Below are 20,671 nucleotides of genomic sequence, written 5' to 3'. Positions count from 1 at the left end.
GATCTCCTTGGGAGCCCCTGCACAGAAAACTTCCAGTTAGCAAGTATTTTGGGCTAAAGCAAACACAACTTTTTACAAACTCAGGTCAAGGTTTCTCTGCAGAGAAGAGTTACAGCATAGTCTTCATACAGTAAAAGTTATTTACACATCTGCAAATCCGTTCAGAAGATAAAAGCACTCCCTCTGTTCTAGACTGTGTTCAATTTAATCTGTTTTATATTACAGCATTGTGTTCTGGCACCAAAACACCTATTTTGGAAGAGCAGTTCCCAGCAGCAAGGACAGTGTGAGAGCCTAGAACCTGAGAACTGACAGAACTCAATGCACTAGTTTTGTACTACATATTTCCCCCTTGAAATCTCTGCTGCCAGACTGTCCAGAACAGTGCTAAAAATAACCTGTTCTACATCAATATCAGCAAAGGAGGTGGTGCTCCCTTGATGTATTACTAAGGGTGTCACTGACGGGCAATGGCAATAAATGTCAGAAAATAAAGCCTAGGAGAAAGAGGGAAAGGCCCCTTCTTGCACCTGCGTGCCCCAGGAACACTCAAGCTGCACAGGGAGCCTGCAATGCACTTTCCCTGCAAACCACAACACTGCTGTGGGAGGCACTATGAAGATGGCCAAGGCAGTGCTGTGTGTTTCCTTTCCCTCCACCCCTATCATGTGCCATAGACTAAGGGAACACCTTCCTTTACAAAGTACCAGTGGATGCTGCCTCTGGCCTCCTTTTGGAGGAGATGGAAAGGGAAGAAAATAGCATCTCTGACTGGTTTCCTCCTTGCAATGACACTTCTGCTTGAGTACAGGCTGTTCCGGGCATATTTGCAAAACCAGCTTATGCACATCTCCTTTGCAGCAACCCCTGGAAATGGGTGTCTGCCTAGCAGAAAGATTCTCTTCAGACAGAAACCATGACCACCTCTGTTAGGTCAGGATAGTACATGTTACACAGCTTAAACTCAATTTCTTCCTACTCTGAAGAAATGGATTTGGGAAGAGGTGAAACGGGTAAAAGAATCATTCTGGTTTTTTAACAGTATTCCTCATTTTATGTCTCATCAGCAAGCACTATTAATTAAAACTTTCCAGCTATCAGCATGCTCACTCCATAATGATGATCAGAACAACCCTGATTGCCAAAGAGAAGTTAATGAGTTTAAGCGTTACTGCTTTTAAATCAACTGGCTTGATTCCACCATCACAAGACATATTTCATTCCACCTGCTACATTTCTGCACTGGCAAAAGCATCACTGGGAGGATACCCAGCTGCTCCTCTGAGAGCAAACCCCAGAGAGGCTCTCCCAGAAAGCGAGCATCAGGAATTGCCATTGGTGGCATTTTAGCTCTTCAGGTTGGGATTTCTTGTTTCGCTTTTCTCGACTCAGTGCCAAACAAAACCCAGGAGGCAAACACCTACCAATTCTTTGCCTCTGATTAAGGTATTAATTACATAAATTGGGGCACGCTCACAACTTTTAATTAAACATATCCCCACTTGCCTCCTTTTGCTGCAAACCTTGCGTCTCACTTGAGGTGCAATTAAAAACCTGCAGGACTCACCGAACGTCGTCCCTGCCTCAGGCCTGCTCACTGACGAGACAATGACAAAGCCGAAGCCCTCATTCTCTCCACGGCGGATTTCCACGTCGTAGGGCTGCACCACAGTGCTGACGACCCCGCTGCCCCCGCCGCCACCACTGCCAATGCCACTGGTGCTGCCGCTGCCTGAGCTGACCGTGTTGAGGGAGTTCTGGCTGCCCTGCGGCGTTCGCTTCTCCTCCGTCAGTGAGGCCGGCTGGTTGCTGCTGTGGTGGGAGGAGGCAGGGGATGGGACTTCATTCTCTGCCTTGGGAACTGGGGAAGGGAGAAAAAAACCAGTTCGAGCAGGCTGCACCATTTAGTGCTTGAAAATAGCTGTCTACTGAGAAAAGGGTAAAAGAAAATCATCTGCTTTAGTCTATCGATCACCATGGCCATGCTTTCAGATGTCACCACCAAGAGCTCTGCTCAGTGGCGGCACTGCACACACATGCTCACTCTTTCCTGTGTGTGGTCATGCAGCCAAAGCTGTCCACTGCCAAACTGCAGCCTGGTTAAACCAGTGTAGTGCTGCGTGCTTGGATGCTCTGTGGCATTTTAAACCTGGATTACATTAGTTCAAAGGTGCCTCCTCTAGCTATTGCATCCCCACTTCAGTTATATATGTACAACCATATGTATGTTGTACATATATATGCACAAGCCACAAGGAGAGACAATAATATCTCACAACACCACCTTTTGTGTAGTTTTAAATGCAAAAGTATCAATTAGTTAGCACTGATTGCCTTTGATTAATAGGATCTTTAGTAATAACAACTGCTGAACATGAGCAAAACAACTTGCGAACCAAACTTTGCTCGATAGAAGAACCAGCAACTATCATCTGTACAGTCTGGTACAGACAGAGGAAACCATTAAACATTGTTAACATTAATATTAAACAGTTGTTTAACAGCAACTGAAGTTGGAAGGGGTATTAGTTTAAAATCTAATCAGCTACCACAAGGCTTGAAGAAATCTCAAAAAAATTGCTTAGTCCAGATTCTGCTCGAGTGAGGGCCAACTATACTTCATGTCAGATCTGACAGATGTTTGTCTAATCAGCTGTTAAATATCTCCCCAGGCAATCTATTGGTTGCAATATCTGACTTAAATCTTCCCTGCTGCTACATAAGGCTATTATTTCTAGTGCTATCTAACAGGCATATGGAGAACATATTACTCCCTTCCTCTTTGTAGCAGCCTCTTATAGTCCTGGGGAGTTTAATACCTCCTCCCCCTCTTCTGCTTTAAGCTAAAGAATCAAAATTTGTTCAACATTTCCTTTCAGACCATGTTTTCTAGAGCTCTCCTTATTTTCCCTGGTCCTCTGGACTCCCTCCAGTTGGGCTCTCTCCAACTCAAATATGTCTTTCTTGAAGTGCTGGACCATATTGCACTAAGCCATCATCTGCTGGGAAATCAGGAGAGTTCCCCCCTGCCTACACCCCAGCACAGTGTTTTTCTTCACCTGAGCCAACCTCAGTGTAAAGCTTGTGGCCCACAATAACTTCCACTTCTCATTACTCAGCCTGTTCTCTGCAGCCCATTTGTGCAGCTGAGAGCAGCATATTGCACTTGTCCCTGCTGAATGGCTGCCTCCGCTAATCAGGTCACTTCTCCAGTTTGGTGAATCAAAATTAAGTTGAAGATCTTAAAAGCATCAGCAAGAAAATGGATGGCAAACAAAATCTAAACCTGTAAAATCATGATACAAAAAAAAAAAAGGACTTCAAAATACCCTTGGATAGAAGTCCTGTCTGCACTTATATACTCAGAAGTATGTACTAAATATATAGCATTCTTCATATTAAGAATACAGGAGCATAAAATTCCCCCTACATGAATCTCAAGACAGAGAGTACCCATTTAGGTGAACAATCTTTTTCTACTGGCAAACAGATGACAGGAGGAACAAGGGACCAAAATTCAGGAACAGCCTTCTCTACAGAGTTATGCTGAAATTTAAAAGCCTGCAAATATAAGGTGAAAGAGGGGATTCTGAATAATTTATCCTAGAGTAAGTGTCCACATTTGCAATGATTCAGAAATAGCTCAATCTGCAGTAACATGCCTCTGAATGAAATATCAAGAGAGATCTTATGCATCTAAATCTTTCATGGTAATTTCCAGCCTGGAGGCTGTAAAACTGCATAGAAAATCTACACACAAAAACAATACCAAAATTCAACTGCCCTTTCCCTTCCTCCCAAAGCTCTTCTAAAGCTTCTCTCACATTGCCAGACCTTGGTCAGGAATTAAAGAGAGGCTGTTAGAGGAGAGACATCACCTGGCATTTAATCCACATTGGGAAGAAGTAAAGAAATGAGAAGTGAGAAAGAAATGGGTTTATTTATTATTGTGTTCAGCCCTGGATAAGAACACAGAGCTATTTTTGAGGTGCTCTTCTAGTCCTAACTTCCACTGAGGGCCTAAATTCCAATCTGAATGTTATTTTGATTCTCTCTAAGATCAAAGTACATCACTGCCTATTTATCTGATGATGCCTGAACTTGAAAAGCTATGTAATATCCCTTTTTTTGAGTGAGGTAAAGCAAATCCCACACCTGAGTTCCTAAAGGGACTCAAAGGGAGAGGCAGCACTCCAAAGTTACTCTCCAGTATTAAACATAAGGTCACATGTTATTTAGAAAGCTCGTGCTCATGTCTTCATTTTCTCTGCTATAAGGACACTTTTCAATCACTCATCTGGGTGCCAAAATGGTACCAGGCAGTGTCACTTCTCATTGCATCTTTGTCTTTCTGCCAGCTCCCTTTTTTCCATTTAGATCCTACACTTGTGCAGTATGTGCACAATGCCCAGCATAACTCAGCATACAGAAACCTCTCTAGACCTGCGCAAACTGGTCTAGTGGAAGGTGTTCCTGCCCATGGCAGAAGGGTTGCAAATGGATGATCTTCAAGGTCCCTTTCAACCCAAACCATTCTATGATTCCGTGACGACAAACATCCTGGCCCACCAGAACCAACAATGTTTAGTTTCCCATCCTGAGGTCCCTTGACTACCTGTTGAAGCTTCCCCTGAGCCTGGGACACCAGCCACCACACACCAGTGCCCTCACCCGCTCTCTGTCCTTGCCTCTCCTCCTAGTGGACTCTTCATCATCTTTTCCCTTACTCCCAGTTTAAGGGTGACTATCAGGCTGCACATTTATTTTGGGAAGTATACAGAAAACACAAGCAGTCGGCCACAGTGTCTGTTTGCTGCATAAGTCAAACTAAAAATTTTATGTTGCAACCACACAGTTCCCCATTTTATCAGAAACCTTATGAAGACTTGGGAAAGCCAACTAAGAGAGTCTTGACTGCAAAAAAAAAAATACTTGAAACTTATTTGATCAGGAACAAAAAAGACTAAAGACAGGCAAAAGAGGAAAAATAATAGTACATCCCCTGAGTTTTCCCAGCATTACAAGGAGAAGCTTTTTTTTCCCTTAGACCATTTGCTGAACAGTTGGGATCCTGGCAAGAGAATCTACCCCTGCAGGGTGATACTGCAGCCTACCTGTGTAAACCACTTTGCGCCTCACGGTCAAATTGACATGACCTTGTTTGGCTGCCTGTTGCATAAGCTGGACCACAAGCTGGTGTGATTTCCCGACCACAGGTGTCCCATCCACACAGATCAGTTCATCACCCGATCGCAGGCGGCCATCAGCATCAGCAGCACCCAGCGGTACAATGTGACCGATGTAAATCTGAGGAATTAGCGGAGGAGGAGAGAGATAAGTGAGAACCAGCTCAACAGCCAGCTGGAAGCAAGGGGCACTTGTAGTTAGACCTGATTTAGTAGGGACATGAAATTGTTGACAAATGTCTGCTGGTCAGGAAAGTTGCTCGTGTGAAAGCGGTTCTATGTGAATACAGCACATTGTGAAAATGTAATAAATTGACATCTTGTTTCTTTAGGCAGTCCATTCACTCTAAGGACAGACAGCCCTGGGAAATGTGTCCAACCAGACAGTGACCAGACAAAAAGATGGTTAAAAGCACTGAGGATCTTGTCAGGGAAGCCGAGATTGAATTACCCTTTCAGTTGCCTCCAGGGTTTACAAGCTCTGCACCACACACTTGCCCACTGACTCAGTCTTGGTTTATCTTCAGTGAGTTCTGTGGAGTTACTCTAACATGAGACAAACTCATGGTCTCTGTCCCCATAAATGAGCAAAATAATTTTGGCAAGGAAAAACATGGTAATTTATGCTGCCACTATCTAGCTGTGACCTGTGCAGCACATGAAAGGATGGCACTTCCCACAGGCACAGGTTTTACGGTAAAGAAGTTAACTGAATTCAAGGAGAGAACTGAGCATTCTAATACCTGAGAACCTGGCATTCTAAGATCAAAATACTTGCAAACCTGACCAGGACACCCTGTCCTCAGTGTCCAAAGACCTATGTGTTTACATTTGGTTCACCATTAAAGTAGAAGGAGAAGCCAAACCCATTTCAGTTATGGAGTTGTGGGGTGGTTTTTGGAGGGAAGGTGAGGAGATGCAGGATATATATATAGTCCACTAACTATTTTAGCAGTGATGCTATAGCATAGTTCTGCACATCTGTGCATTCTACTGCTGTGTTTCTGAAAGATGTCACAAGCTAAAACATGATACTCACAGGCTCTCCAGGCTCATTTCCACCTAGAATCCTAAATCCAAACCCGGTTTCCTTTCTCCATAGAAAGATATCCTGCTCTTGATAATCTGGAACTGAAGGAAAAGAAGACAACTATAATTTTTCATCAAAATACCCCACCTTTTTACCCAAATCAGGACTACTCAGATGTACATAAAAGGATTCGCCACGCAATTTTAACATTTAAATGAGGTGGTGTTGAAGACCACCTCATTTTTACATAAAAATAGAGACATAACTATAAAAACTTATAGTTTTAAATACTAAAGGATTATTATTTAAATCACTATTGAAAGTTATGCAGTGGTTTCTACTTTCTAGGTATCTAATTGTGACTTGCCATTTATTTATCACTATAATATTTCCTTCTGTCAATATTAGCATCATTACCCAGAGCAACAGCCTCTTCCAAATCATCAGTAAATAAATGTGTACAACAGAGAACTACTCTGCCAGAAACAATACAGCTGCCTCCTCTTTCATGGGAGACAAAAGAGCCACTTGTTATGACTTCTACTGTTAATTAACTTTCCCAAGCATAGTTTGCTTTCTGTCTACCAACTCTGCTTTAAATAACTATGGCACAGATCCCCAGTTGGTGTAAATCAGAAGGGCTCCACTCAAAACAATGCAGCTCTCCTGACTCTCACTTGCTTGTGTACAGGCTCTGCAAAAGCACTGAAGAGATAAAACCAGCTGGAAACATAAAAAAGCCCAACCTCACCTACTCATTAGTATGGAACACCAGCAAGGTTTTTACAATGAATATTACATACAGTGAAGTACTAACCTTGAAGCACTGTTGAACAGTAATGTTTTATATTACCTTACTCAGGCTTGCTTTCATCCCTGTTTTAAAAATGCAAAACTAATTGCTAACATTTTATCATATCAGAAGAGAACTTCAGGCTCATTTAATATTTATTGGATAGTATCGGAAACATTGACTAATTTTGTAATGATTCCCCTCCCAAAATTTATAATTAACAATAATAAAAAGCTGTTCCTTTACCTGTCAGCTGCCTATAACTTCAGCAAAGAAACCAAAGTCTATCGTTCAGGAATCCAATTTAAACAAGTGCCTACTCAGACACAGGATGCAGCATGTTTAATGAAACATCATCTAGCTTTCTGTATCTATGAACAGGTTTTTTTCCACTGGCATCAGGGAATGTCAGATTGGGCCCCAACTGGATTTTATGCTGTCTGTGCTTAGTGCAAAAATTTGGGTCTGCTCTGATGCTTGTCAGTGTTAAGACTTTTGGTTACCTCTGAGGGTCTCTCTTCAATATAAAATGAATTGAAGAACTGGGAATACTAAAAATTAAACAAATAGGTGAATGCTAAGGTACAGATGTCTGCTTCGACATTTTCATTTAAACTGGCTTTACAGATAATATTGCCACATTTTAATTACCTGCAATTATAAGCTAAGCTTAACACCCGTGCCCTCACTGAATTAGAGACTGATTTTTGTCCAGACACAATTACAGAGTGTTCAGGTGATGAACACGCCGGGTGCCTGTGTGGCTCATCTCCTCTGGCTGAAGGCAGCTCGCCACGCACAGACGTGCAGCACAACAAAATTCAGACAATGAATTAATTGCTGTTTGTCACTGCCTTCAGTGAGGGGAGCATGACAAGCAGACACAGTCGGGAGCATCTCTCCAGCCCTTCAAAGGCTATTTTGGCAAAGGCTGGCCCCAAACAATTAATAGTGTGTGTTGGATCTGTCAGAGGTAAAGTGGCTTCTGCAGAGAGTTCCTGCGTGGGCCCGTGGCCTTGGCACCTCTCAACACCTCCCATTTGTCACCCCTCCAGTCTCACTGAACGATGCCGTATGGCCCTGGTTTGAGTCCCAGCTACACTATTAATGCCGCTGGAGGGAACAGCAGGCCAGGCTGGACCAGTCGTATCAGACCAAAGCAACAAAAATAGACAAGTCTAACCCCAAAGAAGCCAGTTCTTTCACATAGAGCTCCTCCCACTGGAAGGATTACAGCAAGGTGGAACACAGATACAACAGACATACAGACAACAAACCCTTACACAGAATGAGTACAAAGCTCCTTTTACCACTTTTTGCAGCAGCTCTGCAGGGCAGTGATTCACTGGCACAATCCAGAACACCCATCTACCTCAGAGCTTCAGAGGTGAGACCCTCTGAGGTTCCATACTGGAGAATTATTTTAGGTTCTCCCATTATTCAGCTGCACTTCAGAGGAGCCACTTTCCTTACTTAAAGGGAACATGGTGCTGCTGAAACTTCGTTGAAAATGAATGAAAAATGGCCTCTAGGAATCATTCATTGCAGCCCTGCACCTTGACTGATCTCAAGCATGTCTGACTGATCAAACATGTACACAGCCCAAATGGGTAAAATTTAACAGCAGTCTGCCTGTCCCAAATTAAATCAGACCATTTGGAGAGCAGTGCAAAAGTAGTAAGAAGAGTTCTGTGAATGGCTGGAAAGCTGGGTGACACAGCCCTGTTGATGAGCCATGTGGGCAAACTCAGGAAGGAGACAGGAACACAATACACCCACCCCCTGCCACCTACGCCATCCAGCCAGGACAGTAAAGCCAGACTTTGCCCCTCGGTGGCTAACCTTGGGATATGGCCCTGCCAGACTCCCTTGGTGATGAAGAGCCCCCCGCCACAGAGCAGCAGTGACACCACAACAAGACATCACAAGACACAGATACATTCTTGGCACAGTCTTACATTCTCCAAAACTCGTGGAATTGATTTCTCTCTCTCTCTCACCCTTGCTCAGTCCAGTTGCAGGTGAAGGTGACATAGCTGTAATATTAATTTTACAATTTTGCAAAGCTTAATGTATCTGCTTTCTTATTAGTTCATTTAATTAATTGTGACTTTATGGGTCACGTTAGGCTTTCATGCACAATTTGTTAAGGTTATAGCTACTATGGATTATGACATACTAAGTTTCACATCTCTCTGCACATGCCTGGGCACGTGTAGATATAAAATACACACATACTTGAATTTATACATTTATGAACATGCATGCAGGTATATTTGATAAACCTCCTTTGTTCTTCTTAAAGGAAGAATTTTGTGACAACACCTTAAATACACTTTTCTACAAAAACCCCTTCCCCTTCATGACACGAGTTAGTTTTCCAAATGGAAATATCTTTGTCTAATATTAAAAGAAATTCTAAATGCGTGGTGACAAACAATGAACACAGTGCTTAACTACAGATCATTTTTATCAAACTTTACTATGCAAATGTTAACATGTTATATACAACAAAATTCTGCCTAGTGTGACATCAGTTTCAACATAAGATGGATTCAAGAATGATCAGTATGAGTTTGCTTTAGTCACTGGCTCATTTGAGGCAGCAGCACTTTCAGTGACTCATAGCTTGGCAAAGCACAAAATATTTAAGGCCCAGATTCAGCAAAGTATATGAGGACAAGTCTGAAATTAGGAGTGGGCAGTCTCACTGAAGCTGATGGAGAGTTTCAGAGTTGAAAAGTCCTGCAATTTAGCCATAGACCTCATTAGGTTCCATATTTGCAAGAAATCCATCTTCTAAACTATCCCAATGCAGGAGAATTCAATTTCTTTTGTCTTTTCCCTTTAACCAAACCTTTGTGGTGGCATGGAAAGATTTTGAAAGATGGCTTCAGCAGGAGTTCTTGACAAGATGAACAAGCTCACGTGACGTGCTGGGAGTACCACGGTCCCTTTTAGCAATACATTCTCCAAGGGCATGGATACATCTGTGTGCCCAAGAGTATCACTGCAACCGTTTGTCTGCTGTTAATATAACAAAAGGACATAACCCTACCAAAGGGTTTTTTACTAAACATCATCTCTCAAGTCAGTCTGATCAGAAGGCGGATGCAGTTTCAGGAGAGTATTCTTCTTTTCTATTTTAAGGGGAAAGTATCTAATGTTTGTGTTATTGTGCAAATATTTTTAGTTCTATGTAATTGCCAGTGAACAAATATGCTGGGGTCAAGACTTGTTTGTATTATTTTAATTAGATTTGGGGAGAGAAAAATCCTCCTGAACAAATTATGTGCCTGAAAATAAAATTCAAATATTAACGATAACTTCAAATATTTTAAAAGCTTTAAAAATTCTCTATCATGTTCTGCTTTACTTTTAATTAAATGCTTAAGTCCTTCAAAGGGATTCATTAACACATCTGCAATTCAGATTAATTCATTTTGTCACTGCTGTTTTGACAGATGGCCATATGTAGGATACGGTATTTTGCAAAGCAATCAGGCCACATGAGAAAAATTTGACAACAGATTGTGTTAATCTTTAAGGAAGTTTAATAATACATTGAAAAGTAAAAAGCATATTATAAAAATATATTTCAATAAAACAGTGTGAGGTTTCTGAATTGTGGTTCTCTGCTAAGCCATTCAATTGCTGTTTCTCTCTCTGAGAGCTCTTCAAGTATGTAATTCCTGGATCTTGGAACTGCTTCATCTTTTAAACCTTAAGGGTTTGTCCTCCTCTCTGATTCATGTACACAACTCCCACGAGCAGCAATGAGTTACCCATAACGAGGAGCTCAGGCAGCTAAAACTCAGCACCAGCAAAGAGTGCATTTGTTACCACCACCAAATGCTCTGTTTTCACATTTGCTCAAAAGCTGGCTATTCTCAAATGTCTTAATCCAGCAAAGACTGGTAACTCTGGGCCAGATTGCAGCAGAGCATCTGAGCTCAGCCTTAGCCTTAAAGCATCCCTTTGGGTTTACAGCTTGAAAATAAGCTTCCTTGGACCTGAGCCCAAACACTCAGCACCTTGCAGGTCTGATCCCCTCACCCCAGGGAGATCCACATGAAGGAACTTTAACCTGCATTTGTGAAATAAAGTTGCAGTTCTAATCTGCTTCCCCTCAGCCAGAGTCCAGAAACAGTGACAGAGCCTTTGCTTAGCTTTGCATGATTAATTCTAGCTTAATTTTTATTCTTTTTTTTTTTTCTTCCCCTAAACAAGCAACGTTTGTGGCTCTCCCCCACAGAATTGGAGCACTTTCCGATATTAAGTTGCATTGGGTAAATAATAAAAACACATGCTTTTACACAATTATTGGTTAGCTGGTGCTTTTCAACTTAATTGGGCTCTACCAATGACTTCAGTGAGACAGGTCACGTAAGGCAAATACGGTCTTTTTTAATGAAATACTGATCCAAAGACAACTCAAGTAGAGGAAGAACGAATTTTACAAATTCTGAAAAATTAAAACGTTGCCTTTGCTTTCTGTGTCTACATTCTTGTTATTAATATAAGTAACAGTGGGATGCATTCCCAGAGAAAAAGGCAGTATGTATTCATTACAGATTCAGTACTTCTTTTATATCCCTTTCCAGGCTTTTTTTCAAATTTAAGGCCAGCAATTAACAGTGGGCAAGCCCTGGCCTCAGTAGCAGAAGAGCTGTGCTGGGGCTCCTCAGGTAGTGGAGCCTTCTAGAACCCACCAAATGCCCTGGTTACTGGATGTGTCACCCACCCTCAGCTCTGGCACTAGGGTGACATCCTCCTGCTGTGCATTAGATATCCACTTAGCTCTCCTCACATGTCCATCAGAAGGTTGCAGAGAGAGTCACACCCAGCACCCAAAGCTATGGATGTCATTGGAGATGACAGTCCCAATGCCCAAGGGAATGGGTGCCCAAGTAAAGGAGAAAGCAATGACATGACCGTGTTCCCACCAGCCAAAGGTGGCACTGGAGTTAAATGCAACTGCAGCTGTGTAAAAACATGAAGAACAGCGTGAAGAACACGTGGAGATGACAGACAGTGAAACTGGAGTCCCCAGGAAACAGTTTCTTCCATCACACACTCTGATGCTCAGTGTCAGCAGAGTTCCCTACAAATGACCCGAGAGCCACAAACCCAGTGCTTGGGCAACACTGGGAATGAGTCTCAAAGGGATGATTCAGGTTCGTAACAAAGGAAAAGAAACACAGCGCTTTACCCCAAGACCTCAGGGCAGCAGAGCCAGGCTTCAGCTGTGAACCACAGACTCCACTTACGAGACTGGTGATAAACAAGGGCTTGGTGAGGGAAGGAGGAGCTGACCACTGACCTCTATATAAAACCACCAGTCATGCTTTGGGATCAGACCACAAAAGTAGATAGAGCATGTCCAACTCCATTTTTCACTTTCTTTCCTGCTTTTCTTCACATTTCATTACCCACAGCAAAGCCATGTCACTAGCAAAGAGTGCAGGTTAATCCCCAGGGAATGTGTTTCACTCCAGCTTAGGGTAGGAAATTCACAGGCTCTTGGACACTTCTAATGGTTTACAAGGAGACATGACCATATCACACTTCCACCATTCTCCAAAAAACCCCTATCTATGAAACCAAGAAATCTCATAAAATACTTTCCTGGAAGGGAACAGCAATGGGATGAAAAGGTCATAGAAAAGCACCAATGTTCAAACAGGTCTCATCTGGTAGAAGAGGCAGGAGAAGGACTGAAGCAGTAGAAGAGGATCAACCCCAGTACAGAGGTGCTGGGCTGTGGAAAGGTGAGACAGGGAAGCTGAAGGCGTATAGCAGATCCCAGTCTAGCAACAGGCCCAAGCAGTGAGGATTGTGGCACAAGAAAAGATGGGGTGTGGGAAACCAGCAGGTCAAGAGACTGTGAAAAGGCCTCTGGAAGGGCTCTGGTCCCAGCCAAGGACAAAACCTCTACAGGGTAACTGCAGCCATCGAGGAAAGAGGAAGGATTTAGCACATGGTGTTGGAGGTGCCACAGAAGGGCAACTGCCTGCCTGTGCACTTCAGGGTTTCTCCAGCTCAGTCTTGGGTTTTATCAGGAAAGACAAGCAGGAGTTAAGGCTGCTAAGCTGATACTAATGACTAAGTAGTATGAGTTAAACAGTTAATTAGAAATTAGCTAAGTAGCTGCAGGGGGTCAGAGGCAATGGCAGCACAGTGCCAATAGGAATCATGCAGGCTGGGCAGCAGGAATACCAGTGCCATGGGACATTTGTCCACCCAGGCAGGAGAAGGAAGAGCTCTGCCCACAGCTCTGCAGGGCTCAGGAGTCACTGTCCCTCAGCTTTCACCCCTTTTTCCATTTCAGTGAGCTGCACGTATAAGTTCTGTTACTGCACTCTGCAGATCAGCGTGACATGGCCCGAGAGCCCGCAGGGTCAGTACACCTAATCCTTAGGAAAGGAGAGGAAGGGAAGCAGTGCACAGAAGCAGAGACACCTACAAACTGCACTGCTGAGACATTCAATCCAGAGATGCATCTTCAGCCAAGAAACTGTGACTCATAATTTAATTTTTCCAGGATATAAGACTTCAAAGTGATTCATTTGGTCAGAAAAAAAAGTCCTACCATTTTTCATTCTGAGGTAAAGGTTCATTTCTTACTGATTTTACCAATTTCCAGTTAGCACAATAAAATCAAACTGCAGGTGGTACTCTCAGAGCACCAAGATTTTGAAACTCCCTTTTCTGTAACTAAAGTAACTATTGCCTTTCAAAATGAACCTAATGCTCTAACCCTTTAAGAAGCTTTTACAGATTTGATCATCTTCAGCAGTGCAATTAAAGTAAAGCCAATGTGTTTATTTTGTTTCCAGAGAAGAAACTGATTGAAACCATATTTATAGTCTTGGAGCAGAGTCAAAACCCTGCTGAACTACTAGCCAAGTGTGCAGATTATTAATTGCCATAAAAGCCACTTACAATATGCATTTAATATCTGTATTGTTAAAGTGTCCATTCCAGTCGAAATAAAATGGCTCAGCTGAATTTTCTCCTCCCCAGGGTGAGGCTGAAAAGCATCTGATACAAATTTCAGCAAACTAAATACTTCTCCTCCGTACTGAAATTCCTATGCATATCAGATAATGAGTCTTAACCTCAAAAAAGAGTTTAGGATCTGGATAACAAACTTGAAAATTCTCCTTCAGCCTAATTTAAAAGTACAATAAAAATATAGGGGAAAAGAAAGTCTTTAATTTTAAAGGGATTTTTCATATTAAGCTTTGGTCTAAGAGCCCTTTCCTAGAGATGATCTAAATCCAGTCCTCATGAGAGAGCAAACTGCAGCTCTACCAAGTGGATCACATTGACAGATACCAAATTAACCAGTAGAAGCCTTACATTTCCAGTAGAAACCTAAAAAATTCAATTCTTTGCAAAGAAAATACACAGGGAGCAGCTGCCGTAGCCGTAGCCTTAGCAACTACACCTGCTTCATACTCACGTCGGCTTTCATACATGCTCCTGGACTGGGCCCAGATTTTGAATGGATCTGGCTTTTTCTGCCCAGAAGTGTCCGGTTGGTCGGCGGCCGGCGCCTCCGGGGCAGCGTAGTCCGGCAGCACCTGGGCGCTGTGCACGGGGGATGCCGTGTGCCCGCTGCGGTGGCTCGAGACGCTCTGCTGGGAACTGTTTTGGCTGTCTTTCCTTTCAAGTGGTTGCTGTAAGGAAGAGAGCAAGTGGAAGAGAGAGAACAGACGGTTATTGGTCGCTGAGTGGGTGTTTTCCATCAATTTTTCTCCCTTCTTTGATCAGGCTTTTCTGCATGCACATAAGTAAATATATAAGTCACAGTTTTGCTGCTACCCAGTTAATGCTGGGTACAGTTAAATTCCCCGGCGATAGATTCTGATAGGCAGACTGACAGAAAGAGATATACAAAACAAAGTAATTTATCGTTAAAAAAAAAAGCATTTTCCCATCTCACACGTAAGACAGATCTAAATCTCATTACAGGTTACTAGTTTCAGTGTACTTATTTTTTCTTGCATTAAGGCAGAAAATCCCAACAACCTTCTATTCAGATAACATTTGTGTCTAACTTGAGCCTGAAAGAAAATGAAAAAGCTACCAGGTTTCACTGTGAAAACTCAAACTGTCCCTCTAAAGCAGAATCAAGCACAGCCCTTACTATGCAAGGTCACTTTTTCTCTACAGTTCCTGCAACCCCCCCCCATTACAAGTGTGTGGACAACAGAGTACCTCTTTAATGGCTCTGGTCCCCAGAGCATCCAAGTGATTTCTGCAGACCTTAACAAATGTAAAAATGTCTATTTGAAGTTTGATTTGTTTTAATTAAGTATATTAAAACAGGAAAAATGAATCCATCTAAACTCAGGACTTATTCCAAAGTAGCGTGCCAAGAGCTCTGTCTGCTTAATATTTATCTAAGCAGGGTATATAGTTCTTAAATTCACAACGGTGTGCTCAAGCCACATTTGCATTGCCAGGATTTGTACTACTCAATATGTAGCAAAATCCTCAACAAGAGGTCCCCACACTGTGCAGCAAATGCTTTTTAATGCTCTTTTGAGATGACCTTGGACTGACACCAAGGTTGAATGCAGTCTCCCACCTACTCTGGTACAGGGAACTGTGTTCCCAGGGCTGCTGTGACACAGAGGGTGGCCGGAAAAACAGCATCCCACAGGTTGTTTTTCCAACATCCACTATTTCCCAGCTAAAAAGGGTCAGCCACTCACACCAATAAACCTCAGGCAGAAATTTAAGCCTCCTGCTGGCAGAGGGTACATGAAAACATTCCAACAGAAGTGCTTTCAGGTACTTCTCTCTAGGAACCCAAGCTGGGGTAGGGAGAGAAACCAGCAGCAGACACAGATTGGATCAGCATGGGGGCCTCACTGGCCACAGGTCTGGGCACCCCTTGGCTCTCTCTGAACACGAGACCCCAGGCAGCTAATGCTCCATCACAGAACAGCTGAATTAATTACAGAGGAGAACGTCACCATACAAAGTGCCCTCTTTTAGAGCCTTAAACCCCAAAAACCCAGGCAAGATTATTGTTAAGTTGCACGTACTCCAGCTTTACACTGAGAAAAAATGTCAGCTTCAACAGCCCAAATAATTTTGACCTCTCAGCCTTGCACTGGAGTTGTTGATCCACTACCAGCATCTTTTTAAAGGATATCTCGATTGACTAGAATGTGAAATTGCCTTTGTCCTTTAAAGCAATTTTGAACAAAGCTTACCTGCTGTGATTACTCATCTGCAGACTTTCAAATACAAATATCTGAACCAATTTCCAACATTTTTAGCTTTTTAAGTGGTAAATGAAGCTAATTCACATGCAGCCCTTCAATTTTTAATGAAGCCATTTAAAACAGCTATGCTGGGGATAATCAACTTTAAAAAAAAAAAAAAAATTGCATCTCTCAGTCCAACCATCTGGATTGGTTTGTTTGGCCAAACTACTAAAATAACTACAAGAATCCTGTTGAAACTTCAGGCCAATCTCACTGGAAATAGCTGGTAACAGAATGTGGAGGACAGGGACAAAAATTTGAAGCTTTGTTTAGCCTTTAGGGAAATAATGAGAACTCTGAAAGATTCCTGATTTAAAAAGAAACAAAGTTTGAACTTCAAAAAGTGCTCTCACTTTGTGATATGAAAGGTTTAAATTTTGAACAAGCTATGAATTCTGTTTTGTATTTGGATTGCAAATGGAAGTGTCAGCATATCTAAAGCAAAACTACCTCTAATTCAACTAGAGTTGCAATTGCAAAACCAGGTATTTTTCAAGAAATAGGTGATAGCTTCTTTAGCAGGACCAGTGGTTTTCCAAAAAATAACTCCTTCAAAAAGCCTAAAATATCTCTATTTAGGAGTTTGAGAGGGGACCAGAGGAAGGGGAATGTAACCATGGTAATAAGGAATGTATGTAATTAAATTATTCAAGACAGTATTTATTGACTTTCATATCAGCAGAGGCGGCCAAAAAGGTTTGGGGCCAAACTTCTTTCCACATGTTGTAGTAGCTTCAGCACGTCATGCCCATGAGGAATTGCAGGGGTCTGACCATCCTGTCCCTACCATGGAGACTGCTCAGATGAAGTTTGTGTCTTGGTACACGTAGAGCTTTCCCAAAAGGGATGAGCTGACCAAATGCCAATGAAAGGATGGCTTGTCCATCTCCTGCCTTGTGCCCAGCTTTTTAGGGCCAACCCTCCTGGGTCTGAATCATACTGTCCAGCTTGCTCAGTTCACACACATAGGCAGGAAAGCAGCAGGTGAGTACAGGGTCTGGCTGGTGACAGAGCAGGAAGTTCTGACCTCACCCTGAGGTGCTGATCATGGTTTTTAGTGTCAAGTAAAGCAGATCAGCTGAACTGTGTTGACTTCTGACAGGAGCTACCAAGAGCATGGGGCACTGAACTACTCGAGCCAGTAAGAGCACCCCTGATTCTTGAGAGCCCGTGATCTTCTTCAGAGCTGCTGATTAGCATCAGTGGCTTGCCAGAAAGACCTTTACCAAAAGTGGCTAGAAATCAAGACTATGGTGACTACCTCGAGTCCATTTAGGCAGACTGAACACTTAAATACGACGACGGGATAAAATAATTACCTTAGTACTGTTTTATAGCTGTGACAAAATGAATACGTGGGAAGATGGAGCTTGTCACACCCTACTGAAGCCCCTGGGCTCTGAATGAAAAGGGATGTCTTGTACAGAGTCACTGAGGAACCAATTTCTCTTCTTGACAAAAGCAGGATATTGGCAGAGCCCCTGGTGCTGCGTATCCACCCAAAAAATGTGGCAAATCTCTTGTAAGGGACTAGCTGTGCATAGGAATTGCATTTTTGGTCAGAAGTCAGCTATGCTCACAATGAATTTATTTAAATCCAAAAGAAAAAAATCAGAGTTTTGGAAGAGCTTAGCACTTTATCTCCCCTGCAGTGATCCCATCTTCTGATGATCTAGCTGCAGATTTTGTGCTGTAGAGCTTTTTGGAGAAGCTGGTCCTGGAAGCAACAGGAAACTGAGCTGGAAATGGGAATCTTTGCCCCCTTGTGGAGTATTTTGATGCAGGCAACAAGAGAAAAAAAAAAAGAAAAAAAGTTTGTTTTCATCCATGTTATAACAGAATAACTGCAGGGGAAATAGCTATACTAGAAAATTTCTGTGCTTAAAATGTATCTCTCTAGATGGTCAATACAAAAATATTATCCATTTTCATCTAAAAAAAGAATGGGAAATTAAAAAAAAAGGAGCAGGACAGAGAGCTGCTAGGAGCATGTCCTTGGTGAGGGGAAAGGGAATAAAGAAGTTGGAAATGTCCAGTCCCATATATGGCTGGAAAGGGGTTTTTTACTAGTTTAGCTCTTTCACCAAGGTTGAAAAACTCTCCTTAAAATCTGAGAAGAGCAAGGTTTGTCAGAAGATACACAAAGAATGACAAATACAGCCCAGCAAAACTGAGCTGAAGGCAAAAAAACTTCCCAGGCTGTGTCACAGCCCCAGCACCAACAAACCTCTCCAAGGGGCTTTAACACGTCATCACAGCCAGGAGGTACCAAGAGTCTGAAGGTGGCCTTTGGGGAATGTGGGACTGGGGGCTGAGAACAGAAAATAGGACTCATTTAAGGAAGAGCAGCCACTGGCAGTAAGCGGGGAATGTGTCTGGGCTTTGGGAAAGGATGTGAGGGAACGAGAGAGGGCTCATCTCTTGAGCAAAGCAGAAGAGGATGGACACCTGAGTCGTGACTTCCCTGAGACAGCAAAAGAAACAAAAAACAAACACAAGTTAAGATCAAAGCCAACTGCTCCCAGCCTCAATGTGTGCTGTCCTCTAACTGCAGCTTATTATACAAGGAATGCTGGAAAACAGTCCTTGTGTGTTGAGCAAAGCGCACAGGGGAATTGGGCAGCACATCCCCCCAAGCCCCACAGCTGTGCTGTGCTGGGGACAGCCCCTGGCACACGGCTCTGATGGCAGCTCCTGCATTCACCTCATCGCTGCCAGTGCAGCAGCAAACTGGGAGTCCCTGGCATTCAGGGCATCCCCGGGAAACACGGGGGCAGAGTTCAGAGAGATGATATCCCAGACAGGGACCGTGCTGGTGGGGCAGGCCTAGCTCTTGCCTGTCATGAGTGAGAATCCTCATGGCCAAGAAGGTCAGGCTGGACTCCCCGCTTCCCGTGCAGTGGAGCAGCAGCCCTTCAACAAACCAAGGAAGGACAGCGTTAGACACCCCCACTTCCCTGCTTCTGACTGTCGCCTTGGCCACACGAGCTCTGGGGTTGGTGTAAATCCACCCCAGAGAGCCCGAGGAGTTTCCTCCTCTGCACACAGATGCCCCGAGGCACTTTGCTCCAGGTTTCCATGGTCAACCCCTGCATGTCAGCGATGCCTGGGGAGGAAGGAGCAGATGCACCAGCTCTGCCACGCTGGCTCTGCCCTCTGAGGAGTGGCCGCTCATTAAAGCTGCCGCACGATGCTGCAGTGAGTACAACATCGCTGCTAATTGTGCTGCCAATGATCCCGTGTGCAGCCAGGGGAACAGGAGGCTCTGGTTTTTGGGAATCCTGCACTTTAGAGGCAACAGCACCGCCTACGACTGTAGGAAAAATTACTGACGGAACCCTGAAAAGGCTTCGGAGAGGCATGCGAAGGAATGTCAGCTTTCCCCAGGCTGACAGGCTCCTCAGAGCAAACAGGAGAGAGAAATCTGCTGTTGCATCGCTACACCTGTTTGTAAGCAGCCTCTTTGTTCACCAAGGCGGGATTATCCTGACATGGATTTACATGCTGCTCAGATTTTTACTGTGCATAGCTGTCAAACCGAGAGGTGCCTGACACAGCAGGATCCCGCTTTACCCGATGCCAAACGTGCGTGTGGCAAAGTGGGAGCATCCATGCTTTGGAAAGACCAAGGCTCATGGATTAGGGCTGGTTTAATGACAGAAGTTGGAGTCCGGATCGCGTGCAGCCAATCCTGCTCTGACGGGGGGAAAAAGTGGAGGCAGAGAATAGAAATGTGCCAGACATGTCTGTATTTTACACACTTGCTTCTGTTTCACCGAAGGCTGAAATAACCCCCGTGTGTGACAGCAGCGAGCGGGCAGGGGCTGGCAGGGCTGTGATTTGCAAGGAGCACGCCCCGCACTTCTGCCTCCCAACATTAATGCGAGCTGACAATGGTAGAGGCCTGTGCTCACATGACTTTAATCAGTGCTGCCCTAAGCTACCAGAATCACATTCATTATTTCAGGGCTTTCTTTTTGGATGAGCAGAGAGCTCGTATTAAAAGCAACAGCCTTCTGCTCAGCTGCTTCCTAAACCTCTTGCCCAGGTTTCCGGTGAGGTGGGCTGTGCCCAGCTGCAGGTTTTGGCACCACGGGGGACTGTCGGTGAAGTTTCACACCATCTTACAGCACAGCAAATACCTCACTTGCTCTGCTTCCCCAAAGCTCCTGGCAGAGAATTCTGTCTCTTCCTCACTCTCTACAGATAACTGCAAACTTTCAGGCTTTAGGTATTTAATTCCCTTTAAAAATAAAACATTTCTTTTTGTTGCATACAAATAGTACATTAATTTCTTCCATAATATCATTAACGGAGCTTTAATGATACTTTAGATCACGGCTTCCGTGCTGCTAGCTAAGATGCCATTCAGGTA

At 43.5% G+C, this 20,671-nt stretch overlaps 1 protein-coding gene across 28 annotated transcripts in view; it reads right to left on the bottom strand.

Moving 5' to 3' along the window:
* Positions 1–20,671, bottom strand: part of MAGI1 (membrane associated guanylate kinase, WW and PDZ domain containing 1) — a 335,447-nt gene that overhangs the window by 15,490 nt on the left and 299,286 nt on the right. For 22 of the 28 annotated variants that reach the window (XM_048316067.1, XM_048316068.1, XM_048316075.1 and 19 more), the window contains 5 exons: positions 14,478–14,694; positions 8,968–9,045; positions 6,226–6,317; positions 5,115–5,307; positions 1,568–1,861 (listed from right to left, as the gene is read on the bottom strand). In XM_048316067.1, the coding sequence (XP_048172024.1) occupies positions 1,568–1,861; positions 5,115–5,307; positions 6,226–6,317; positions 8,968–9,045; positions 14,478–14,694 (874 nt within the window). The remainder of the gene's footprint in view (positions 1–1,567; positions 1,862–5,114; positions 5,308–6,225; positions 6,318–8,967; positions 9,046–14,477; positions 14,695–20,671) is intronic. The other 6 variants (XM_048316065.1, XM_048316058.1, XM_048316073.1 and 3 more) reach the window with 1 other exon arrangement.

Source organism: Corvus hawaiiensis, chromosome 11 (genome assembly GCF_020740725.1).
Source record: "Corvus hawaiiensis isolate bCorHaw1 chromosome 11, bCorHaw1.pri.cur, whole genome shotgun sequence".
In the NCBI taxonomy this organism is placed as follows: domain Eukaryota; kingdom Metazoa; phylum Chordata; class Aves; order Passeriformes; family Corvidae; genus Corvus; species Corvus hawaiiensis.
This window is presented reverse-complemented; position numbering and strand designations above follow the sequence as displayed.